Here is a 12,116-nt window from a genome sequence, read left to right on the forward strand (position 1 = left end):
GATAAATTATGCCAAAATTTGGGCTGTCTGTGCAGCTGAATCCACTCCCGTTCTGGGGGCACAGCCTGGCGTTGTTACATTTTGATTTTGTTACTGCTTTTATTTTCCTTAACAGAGGCAACAGAGCTCATCCAGAAATAAAAGCAAGCCGAGTATAGTGGAGAGGGAAGCGTGTGTGTGTGTGTTTGTGTGTGTGTGTGTGTGTGCACGCGCACATCTTCCTCCCCCGTAACAACGCTGGGAGCCGTGCAATGAATGACGGGCTCGGTTCAGGAGCAGAAGGCGTGGGAGGCCGAGTACGAGAAACGCACTCTCCCCTTCGCCGCAGTGTTTTTGCTTCTCGCCGGGCAAATCCCGTTTGCTGAACACCACGTAGCCCGAATCCGGACCCTTCTGAAGCTTGTTTTCCCGCACACGGGTTATTTCTGTGCCGCCTGCCCTCTCGCTCCCCGCTTTCCCGCGGCGAGGCGTGGGAACGCACGTCCCAAACGCCCGGCAGCTCGGAGCTCCTTCCAGGAGGAGACACGGGCTCTGCCGTGCTCGGGACCGGCAGCACCGCGGCCGAGCGGGCGTCGTTCGGCGGGGCGGCTGCCGGTGCGGCGCTCCTGCCGGTCCGGCGGGAGCTGCAGAGCGAATCCTCCCTTCCCGTCTCCCACCGGCCATTGTTCGCCTTATCGGCCCCATCTCTCCTCTCCGCTCCCCGTCGCGCCCCACGCCCCTCCCGCTCGCCCTGGCCCACGCACCGGGCGAGCGCTCGTCCCCGCCCTTCGAGTCCCCCCCCGGGCCCGCGCTGCTCCCCGGTGGTCGCCGCGGGAGAGGGGCGGTGGCCGGCGGCCCCGCCCCCGGGAGGGGCGGGCGCGGAGCCCCGCCCCACGGCACGCGGCCGGGCCAACGGCAGGCGGCGGGTGTGAGGGGGGCGGTGCCGGGAGCGGCGGCGGCGGCGACCCCGGGGGCGGCGGCGGCGGCGCGGGCCGTGCTGTTGGGAGGGCGCTCCATGGGCAGCGGGGCGGGAGTGCGCAGGGCCCGCGGCGGCCCGGCTGCTGCCTGCGCTCGGCCGCCGCTCTCCGGTAAGGGCCGCCGCCGCCGAGGGGGAGGGGGGACGTGTCCGAGTCCGAGGCGGGAGGGTGGGGGGCGTCGCCTCTCGCCGCTGAGAGGAGCTGTGGGTGAGCGCGGCGGCGAGCGGCCGGGGAGAGTGGGGGCGGCTGGCGGGGCCCGGCGCCCCTCTTCCGCTCCCGTCTGGTCCCCGGTGCGGGTGTCGTACCTCGGAGCTTACTTCCTCGCCTGGCGGTTCCCTGGAGCGGTACCGGGACAGGGGCCGAGGGCACACCCCCACCCTGCCCCGCACCTCACGCCGTCTCCCGGTGGCGTCCCCGCGGCCTCTGCCCGCTACCTGCCGCGCCGCCGCTGCCCCCGCGACTGGGCGGCGGCGGGGAAAGCCCTGGCCGCGGAGGACGTGCGGTCTGGCGGCAGCCCTGCCGCAGGAATGCGCGGCGGGGGCAGGGCGGAGCGCCGACCCCCGCCCGGGGCGCGGGGAGCGGCCCTGGCCTCGGCCGGGGGGCTGGCGGCGGCCGAGCGACGTGGCCCCTTCGGGAACGTCTTCTCTTCCCCCCCACCCCCACCCCCCGGGGAAATTGTGCTGGGAGAGCAAATTTCTGAAATATCTGGCGCTTTATTTTTTTCCGGCGGGGCTGGGAATGACTTGCTCTTAACCAGAGGAGTCTGGAGGTGTTTATAGGAAAGCTGGTGGAGGATTTTCGTTTTCAAAGCCAGAGTCTCCTGAAGAAATATGAAACACTTCTCAGTAATGAAACGCATATGTTCTGTGAGGGAAACTTTTCCCCATCTGCCTTGTAACGCAAGAGGAGCAGACATAAACGCTAGTATTTACGAGGAGAAGGTGACTGTTGTACTAAACTGTTCAGTTTTGTTTCTGCTGCTACTTTACAAAAAAAGTTTCTCTAAGTTTTTTCCATTCAGAAATGCCTTGTCATCACTTCTATAGTGTTCAAAGTGGTGGCACTATTATACTGCTTGTTGCTCGTTTGAATAATAAAATAAAAAAGCAACACATCTCTAAAAGAACACAGCTTTAAAAGCATGGACTTGCTACAGGAACAGGTCTAACACATCATGCTACTTAAAGTTGCTTCTGAAGCTGGCCAGACTTAAAAGAGGCATGTCTTTTAAATAATATGAAAATCTCTGTCTCGATATAAATAGATATCACGCTTGTTAAAAGGAGAGAAGGTTATGGGGCTTTTTTTTCTGTAATTGCAAGGCGGAATTGCAAAGCAGCTTTATAGCCATGAGAATGATATGTGGGAACAGAAGAAACTTGCTTCAACATTATGCTTAATGTTTAATGTAAACCTTACTTCCATCTACTTGAGGTGTTTGGAATTGCATAACTATCTGCATTATTTGTATGGTCTCATGTGTACTCGTAGGTACTGGCTTTAAACAGTAATCAGAAATTAGAGCAGTTAATTTGTGTTAAATTCTGTAGTTTTCTTCCAACCCCCTCCCCCAAGCGCACACTCCCTGGAAGGCCTGCCAGATTAATTACAAAAACAACTGCTTTGACCACGTTTCCTCTGATATTTTTAAATTGCAAAGAGAAATAAAGTAGAAATAATGGAAAAATAATTGAAGAGCATTAGAATAGCGCCTGTTGAAATCCATAGTGGGAGTGTTCAAAATGTTAAAGGTGCTACTTCTTCAGTTGGTCTAACAAAATACAAACATATGCAGGATAACCTGTTTCAACCTGCTTTTTTAGACCATAATAACTCTTATTTATAGCTGAAAATAGGTTTTTACCTCAAAAAATTTGAGGTTTTGCTGCAGATATGTCTGCAACCCACTTTAACTTTTTAGCTGTTGTGTTCAAATTTGTGGTGGTTTTTTTCTGTAGTGTTTACCGTATAGTGTAAACATTGAGGATTTCTTCTGGTGAGAGAATAATAGCAGGCATTGTGCGACCTGCTGGAACCATACCTGACTCTGCCACCTGGAGTTTGCCGCTTTGAAATGAATCGCTTAACCTGACATGGGGAAATTTGCAGTAGCGTTCTGTGGAAGGAGTGCAGGTAGTTGCACTACCTGCAATATAACCAATATAATCTCCCCCAAATTTGGACATTTTTGTGGTGGAACTTTTAATGTGTACTAAAGCAGAGCAACACCTTTCAAGTTAACTGCACTGAAATTTGCAGATAAACTTTGATACTAAAATATTTTTACATCTTTTCACTTTTCTACATCTTTCCTTTGATTGTCTTTCATATTAAAAGATAGTAGGCTGAAAAGCCCACGTAACTTCTTTCAGGATGTTTTCCTTTTTGAGACAAACTGTGATAGGCCATGGTTTCTTGTTCAGCACAGTCTACACAAAATTCATCCTATCAGATTAAGGCTGTCTATTACCTTAAAAGACAGGATGCTGAATACAGCTTGGTGGTTAATGCAACTGAGGATGTTACTTATGGTCTAGATCAACTCAAGTGCTTTTGCAATTGTATTTAGTTGTAGTAACGTTTCATGGTAAAAACACAGGTCTCGGGGTAAACGTAAAGAACTAGATTCTAAAGGTTTCCAGAACAAATATTCAGGGAAGAAACTTTTCTCATTAAATAATCATGTATCATAAATAGATTTCAAAATAATTTCTGCATACCATTGATTTTTATGCAACATTGTGTATCTGCTGTACAAATTAAAATAACTTCACACAGTCAAAAACCTTTATAATACTTCAGTTAAGTATTGTAATGTAAAGCAGTATCATCTTGAAAGAAGTTTTGAATCTTGTCAGTACAAAAGTATTACTTCACATATATTTCTGTACTAATCAGCATTTTTCCTTCCCCTCCGATTTTGAAGGGTTTCATCTTCAGCTTGTCAAATGGACATTAAGCGACACTGAGTGTTAACTGCGAGAGCTCTATAAGCACGGCGGCTGCTGGGATGTTGCGGCAGAACGGTGGAAGTAACAAGCGTGGTTTGGGATTAGCCCGACTGTCTACCTCCAACTTCTTCACCATCGCTAATTCAGGAAATTGGGGAATGGGGCGCAGCACCAAGAGCAGCTCTTTGAGCAGCATTAGCTCCAACTCTGACTGCTATGATAATCCTGTTGTGGATCCAGAATACATCATGCAATTGGTGAATGATGTCAGAAAGTTTGCGGATGTACTACTGTATTTGAAGGAAGCCATTCTCTCAGAAGGTGTGTCAATTGTTCTTTTTTCTTGATTCTTAGACTTCTGAAACTCTCACAAGTCTATTCATACGTTTTTAACTAGTTTTTACTGTGGTTGTTCCCACTTGCTGTTTACCTTCCCCCTTTTTCCTCCCTTCCTCCCCCATCCCTTCCCCCAGCATGATGATTACGGGAAATGGTGGTTGTTAGTTTGGGTTCTGTATTTCCTCATCAGAACACTGTGCAATCTGTTTCATAATCATAACAAGGGAAAACAGGCTTTTAGCAGACTGTCTAGGCTGACGCTAAAATTTAGCGAGACCATCAACTGATTAGTTTTTAACCACCTGAATGTTTTTTGTAATTCCAGAGAATTCTGTTAATATTTTGGTGATGATTCGGTTTTCTAGGCTCTTTTGATTTGATTTTTGAAAGTCTTATACACTAGTAGTTTGAGTTTTAAGGTAGAATGTAACTCTTCACTTTCTTCCTCTACAGGATAAGCATTTACTATCTTCTGCCAGCAGGTGGAAACTGCCAAGTTTTTTGCTTAGGAGGAATGAGAATTGCTGTGTGTTCCTGTTCCTTTAGAGAAATGGCATTAGTACATTTTTGGTCATCAGCAGGAAAACTTTTATCTAACTTCTACAGAATGTTAGCATGTTAATAGCTGAAATGACATCCAGAGCAGTTTATTATAAGATGTCCTGAGTGTTGAGAATTTGCAGTCATCTGTTTCAAGGGAGTCTGTGCAGTTTACACAGCTGAAATAGCTCTGCCAAAAGGTGTCAACAAATCTTAACAGAGAAATAATTTGAGACTAGCGATCACTTAATGTCAAAAGTGTTTTTGCTGAGCGCACAGGATGAGCAGAGTTAGTTGTGAGGTGGGGTGTCTGGTGCCTACTGACACTGAAATGGGCATCCTGTAGGAAAGGGCTATCAAAATACTGAAGTGTTCCAGTTTCCATGCAGCAGTTGTTAATTAATGTTCAGTTTAAAATTTTGGACTCAGAAGATCCAAAAAACTAGCATGGAAGACAAGAGTTGTCTTCTTGGTTTATATTACTTGTGGAATTAACTTGTGAAACAGTGTTGTCCGTTTAAAGGATTGTTAATTTATAAAGGAGAGATGTTTCTTTTCCACAGTTAGTTGTTCTTTTTGACGTCTGTCCCCCAAATCTTATAATATAGTGAGTTCTGTAATACTGGGCTTGCTTACTGCTGGCTGGAGACGACCTCCTGGAAGCTACATAATCTGGATTGAATTTCTCCATCTTGTTTATCTTTGGAAATGCTTACACTGGTCTGTCCAAAAAATTAGTAAAAACTTACTAAGGTGATTGAACAGACTTCTTACACATAAAATTCTGGCTCATAACGCTTGCAGCTTACCACCATCCTGAAATGAGTTATGTGAATTATTCCAAGGTGGAATCAGTTGCAGGGACAGAAAATTAATTTCTTCCTCTTTGGACGGTGATAATCTACTGACTTGATGTAGATCTTGTTGAATAGCGAAACTTTAAAGTTTATTAAATAAGAACTAAAAATAAATTCTGCTACTAGCTACAGAAAAAAGGTTATTTGGATGCGTATATGGTGCATGCGTCTTCAAACAGTTCAGAAGTGGCAATGAAAGTGGTGCAACAGGGTTCCATCCGTGAGCTCTTGTATTTGCCTGGTAAGCATTCCTAGAGTCTGCTGTAAGTCTTTCAGCCTCTAACCACTATTCCCCAAGTTAGCTTCTACATCTACTGTTTGTTGTAGTATTGGCAGATTTGTCTAAAAACTCCTTTCTATGCACAGTAACTTCACTCTTGGCCACGCGGCTCCCCGTTTGCCAGGGCCAGCTGTTCCACTGCTGGGGTCTGCATCAGTACTTAGGCTGATTCCAGTGGGTGCATGCCTTGAATTTCATACCAACTGATGGTTGGATTCCCTGCTGGTGTTATCTGAGCTGCCTTGGAGGAGCCTAGCAGTTATTCACCCATGGTTCACTTAACATTCTCCTTATGTAGTGATACTATCTTGGATGAAAAATCTAAGATATTTTGGATTATAACACATATTCGTGTCTGAACTAGATCATAAGTGCCTTTGGATTATAGAGTTGTACTTTGTATTGTATGGTACCAATGCAAGTTGATATATAACATGAAAAATAAGTTGAGATCTCTTAAAAGAGGAGAGTGTTATATAAATCAAATTTTCTGTTCATTTCAAAGGTATTTGTCTTGGCATTACTTATGCTAATATAACTTAATTTCTTGCAGTAGTCTTGTTGTCATAATGCTGAATAAATTTTGGATATTACTTTTCAACAAAGGTAAACCCAGCATTGTAACTTACTTTGATTATTTTCAGACTCTAACCCAGCAATGTTTGTTGTATAAACTGAAATCTGAAAAACTTGGAATCTCCTTGCTGGCATCAAATATGAAACGTGTTTCTTAATGATACTTTGCATAAAAACCAAAACACCTCCACACCACCTCCCCCCAAAAAAATCCCAACCCAAACCCACAAATGAAGACCCCTCTGAATATGTAGCTTTTTCAACTGTAGAGTTGAAAAGTTTGTCAGCTGTTTGAACAAGTGTTGAGTGAAATACCATGTGTTCCATGCACTTCAGTTCTTGCTGTCTTTTTTAAAATTCCTTTTTGAATCTAGGCATTGTACTCACTGGATGTAACAATATCTTATTAGCAATCCCACTTGAGGCAAAGAATCAAGATACTTTATGAATGTCTTCATTAAAGAAGATGTCTGGGCATTTTGTGAACCTAGGTCAATGAATCCAATGCTGTCTCACAAGAAATTTATTATTTGATTCTACTTAATGACAGGCTGAACCTGTGGTGGTTGAACTGCTCAAACAGTTACTGCATCAGTCTCTTGGTCAAGTTTTCAGTTAAATTTCCAGATGAGCAAGATTGTGTCATATGGCTGATATTACTACGAATAGTTACATTGTCATCATGTCTTTGTGTTTGAACTGAAAGGTCGTCTTCATTTGTAGCATTCATAGTTTATGAGGTCAGAGATAACTGAAATATATTGGGGAGACTCAAAATAAGTCAATCTTCTCTCCTTTCTGATAAGCAGAAAATGAAAACAATTCCTCAGAAATCTTTGCCTGGAAGGCTGAACTTGAGAGTATATGCTGAATTAATACCTAGAAGAGTCAAGATCATTACCTGCAATCTGTGCTACTTATAAGACTGTTCATTTAAATTCTCAGTTTTATTGATGGCATTCTATATTCTTGAGGTACTCCTGGTTTAGTTGTTCTTTCAGTTTTGAAGTACATCCTAAGTACAAACTGTTAAGACATAGTGGCTTGAAAGCTGGTGAGTTTTCTCTCTGCGTTCTGAGTTCCAACAGTAACTTTTCAGCTATTGGTTGAGAGTGTGAGAACCTAATTGTTGCCTTCACCTTCCACCTGTCTTTGAAAAGGCAGTGAAGTACAATCTAAAGGCTGGAGCTAGCTATCTGTGATCTTCAGAGGTAGTGGCACTCGAGAAGTAACCTTCCATGATAGAGAATGGTTTAGGAACTGAGAAGTTGTTTGCCTCCTGTGGAGACCTGCTGAGGGCTTAATAACCTGACCACAGTATTGAAAATACTTAGGAATTTAAAATGTGTGAGGTATACTTAAGGTAAATCCTGTAACTTGAAGAGGTTAATTCTTGTCCCAAAGCATGGGTTTAATGTGTCGGCAAGTAAGCACTATTAAATTTTGAGGCTGGCTGACTTCTACATGCATAATATGTTCTTTTGGAGTATAGGAGATGTGGGGTAAGTGCTATGTACTGTCCAATCTTTTCAAAATATAAGGATGCCTATAGCTCATAGAAATTGCATAGAAAGCACATAAACCGGACAAAACATGCAGGACCTACCTCTTACCAACTTATATTACAGAATGTATCGGTTCAAAATAATATTGCTTATTGCATAGATAGACGAAGTTGAGAATCTATTTAAGAATAGGTATTTATGTATGAGATTGGTGACGCTACAGTCTGTGCTGTTACTGTATATGATAAATCCCCTGTTGCTTTAAGCAAAAGATGCCACTTTATGGTCTTTACTCAAATGAGATTCTTTTAGTCAGGTTTAAAAGCACCACACAGAAGAATATTTAGGACAGTCTGAGTTCCTAATTAGAAGATATTTTAATAAGTGTTTCACTTTTAAACAGTAAGTAGTAGCTCTTACTTGTATCACATCAGAGATGGGGGAAACATTCCTGTTTCCCTAGTCTGAAGAGAGTTAGCTACTAGTTTTGTGACATCTAGTATTTATTTTTTTTAAGGAGTATAATGCATGCTTCATACTGTAAGGTCTGCCCTTGGGACTGTGGGAAATACTATGTTTCATTATGGATAGCTGTAAGGGTAAAATTTGCATGTGGTTTTAAAGTGCAGGAGTAATTATACTTTATACTTTAATATATAATCTTGACTGTACTTCAGAATATATTTTGAAATTATTGCTTGCTTTATCACAAACTTTGAAGTAATCTTCAAAGTGTGATATTGTCTGCTTCATGTGGGTAATTCTGCATCCTTTTCATAAGCAAAAACTTTTTTCCTCAAGTTTATCCTGTCTTCAACTAATGTAAATTGTAGTTTATTCTAAAATGCTAATATATCTTTTTTCCCCAGATGTCTTGGAAAACAGAAGAGCAAGATAAAGCTCTTACCTTTCACCACAGATTTCTCTTTGAGAATCAGATTTTGCTGTCTGGTTTCTGAGTCTGATAAGATTTTATTTATTTATTTTTAAACTGAAGCAGAGGTAAAAATACTGGTGAAGCTGGATAGCCTGGTCAGGAATGTCTGCGTCCTCTTTGTGGTAGCACCAATACTTTCAAAAGGATCAGGAATGCTACCTAACTTGAAACCTATCAGGTCCTTATTTTTGAAGGATAAAATATTCAGCCCAGTGGGACAGTTTTAAAGGTGTGTCAAGTTAAGTAGTTTCCTCAAAGTAAGGAACTTGTAATCTCTAGTGACTTAAAAACCTTGTTTTAGCACCACAGAGATTTAGTCACATGCTACACTAAAAGCCAGAAGCTCTCTACTGAATATAGTGCCTGAGGGTCAAAAATGAATGATTTCAGCACTTCCAGGCTTGATAATGTGTGCTTTTTTAGTACTGTCCATATTTTTAGTATAAGTAAGGCACTGTAGTATTTTTAGCATTTGATTTTTATTTCTTTATTTTCTTATAGTGTAAAACATAAATGTCCTTTTTCTGAGGCAGTATTTCTGAAAGTCAGTTTGTCCTGTTTTGCTAGGGAAATCTGAAGTTCATTAGCTATTGCAGTGAAGATTACAGATTGAAATTATGATAATTTATAATACCAGGTGTAATTTTGCTGTTTGCTCTTTATTCCAATTTTGATGTTTCTCAGTGAAAGGTGCTGTCTTTGATACACCTTAAACTGGATGCATTTGCCTAATGACACCTCCTACTATGAATGCTTGGTAGGTGAGCAAACTACTCTAAAGGATCTGAGAAAGTGTTTACCTTTCTTTGCATCAGTCTCTGGAAGAATTGTTTGGGGTCTTTTTTGTTCTGAGGGAAGCTGGACTGATTTCTTGAAAATTTTTGTGGGGGGTAATGGTTAATGGAACAGGTTCAAGCTGGAGGCCTGTAAGCAGTGGTGTCCCCCAGGGGTCAATACTTGGTCCAGTCCTGTTCAACATATTCATCAGTGACCTGGACGAGGGGACAGAATGTATCCTCAGCAAGTTTGTTGATGATACCAAGTTGGGTGGGGTGGCTGACACCCCGGAGGGCCGTGCTGCCATCCAGAGAGACCTGGACAGGCTGGAGAGCTGGGCAAGGAAGAACCTCTCATGAGGTTCAACAGGGAAAAGTGTAGGGTGCTACACCTGGGCAAGAAGAATGTCAGGCACCAATACAGGTTAGGCGTGGACCTGCTGGAGCCAAGCTCCGAAGAGAAAGATCTGGGAGTCCTGGTAGACAGCAAAATGACAATGAGCAAGCAATGTGCTCTTGTGGCCAGGAAGGCCAACGGAATCCTGGGCTGCATAGGGAAGAGTGTGGCTAGTAGGTCGAGGGAAGTCATTCTCCCCCTCTACTCTGCACTGGTGAGGCCACAACTGGAGTATTGCATCCAGTTCTGGGCTCCCCAATTCAAGAGGGACAGGGAACTACTGGAAAGAGTCCAGCGAAAGGCAACAAAGATGATTAAGGGATTGGAGCATCTCCCTTATGAGGAAAGTCTGAGAGAGCTGGGACTCTTTAGTCTGGAGAAGAGAAGGCTGAGGGGAGACCTTATTAACGCCTATAAGTATCTCAAGGGTGGGTTGAAGGAGGAGGGAGCCAGACTCTTTTCAGTGGTTCCCAGTGACAGGACGAGGGGCAACGGGCACAAGTTGGAACATAGGAGGTTCCACTCGAATATGAGAAAGAATTTCTTCACGGTGAGGGTGACAGAGCCCTGGAACAGGCTGCCCAGGGAGGTTGTGGAGTCCCCTTCTTTGGAGATTTTCAAGACCTGCCTGGATGCAGTCCTGAGTAGCATTCTCTAAGCAATCCTGCTTCAGCAGAGGAGTTGGACTAGATGATCTATACGGTCCCTTCCAACTCTAAAAAAAAATTCAGTGAAAATGGTGCTGTTTTTTTTAACTTGATAGTATTTTGCATTCTAAATAGAAAAACTTTATGGGAGAAGGGAGAAATACTGTCAGGGCAGCTAACTTTTGGGGACCATGAGAACATAGTGATTATCAAATGCGTAAACAATCTCCTTGTGAATTTATTAAATGACCTTGGGAAAAGACAGAGGAATTCACATAACGTGTAGTATGTTGTTTTTCTTATTCCATGTAGCACAGAAAAAAGGGGAAAACAAACTGTCTAGTAGATAATAAATCCTATTACAGAAATAACAACATTTGAGGATGTTGACAAATAGTCTGAAGTGGAATTTTAATGTTAATCACTTCTAGGATCCACTGAAGTGTTACATACTTGTAATATCTGAAGAATAATTCTGTAAATTATTATTAAAATAAGACCTTTTTTGTACTTTGTAGCTCTACTCAAACTCAGTCCACAAGGAACTAACTGGATGTTTTAAATGTATTAACGTTGTTCATCCTCTTGCTGAACCACATAAGGTGTCAAGAGGTAAATTCTGACAATTTGCTGCTTTGGATGTTAGTGTTCCCATAGCAGAGTTGGCAGAATTGACCTTGTGAGCGACAGTAGCTGGGAAGCCAGGACTAAACCAGACTGGGGCAGGTGTGAGGCAGCTGGAAAGAGCAACTTCTGAAGGTGCTCCTGCAAAAATTGCAGGGTTTTCTTCCCCACAGACAGCTTAATTGATGGTACAGTTCTATAACTGTTGAAAATCTACAAGATGCATCTAGCATTGTTGTTTTCTTGTTATAAAGAACATTATTATTATGTTTAGGGCTCTGTTTCAAACCATTCTAATAGTGTATTTCCACAGCAGCTTAGAGAAGAAACTTAAGTGTGAGCTGTTGTGATTTGACCACTTCTTGGCACTGGCAGTAGTTCTCTGGTGACTGCATGGCAAGCCAGTTCTGGGGACAGATCTGCCTGAAAACTGGTCCTAGGAAGAAAGGAACTAGTCTTCAGCCAGATCGGTTCCATGAACTGACTGACTGGAAGGGTGCACTGAGTACTAGCAAAAGAGGGAGAAGGCAGCTGGCAAAGGAACAAGTGGCCAGAGGTTAAGATGGAGTCAAAACTGTGAGGGTCTAGGCAGAGTTGGCGAGGAACTCCACTCTGGCATTACAGCATACACTGCTAAACCCTATACCAACTCTTTCGTCTCCTCTATTGAATGCTAAGTTTGACAGGGATATATGAAAGCTGAGTAGGGGGTGGGGGGAAAACAACAAGCA

At 43.3% G+C, this 12,116-nt stretch overlaps 1 protein-coding gene across 1 annotated transcript in view; it reads left to right on the plus strand.

Annotated features, from left to right (window-relative positions):
• The first annotated feature begins 963 nt into the window (after positions 1–963).
• ARHGAP29 (Rho GTPase activating protein 29) overlaps positions 964–12,116 on the plus strand; it is a 57,361-nt gene continuing 46,208 nt past the window's right edge. The window contains exons 1-2 of the mRNA XM_074151282.1: positions 964–1,067; positions 3,883–4,228. Coding sequence (XP_074007383.1) covers positions 3,967–4,228 — 262 coding nt within the window. The 5' untranslated portion in view covers positions 964–1,067; positions 3,883–3,966. The remainder of the gene's footprint in view (positions 1,068–3,882; positions 4,229–12,116) is intronic.

Source organism: Numenius arquata, chromosome 8 (assembly GCF_964106895.1).
Source record: "Numenius arquata chromosome 8, bNumArq3.hap1.1, whole genome shotgun sequence".
NCBI classification, from domain to species: Eukaryota; Metazoa; Chordata; class Aves; order Charadriiformes; family Scolopacidae; genus Numenius; species Numenius arquata.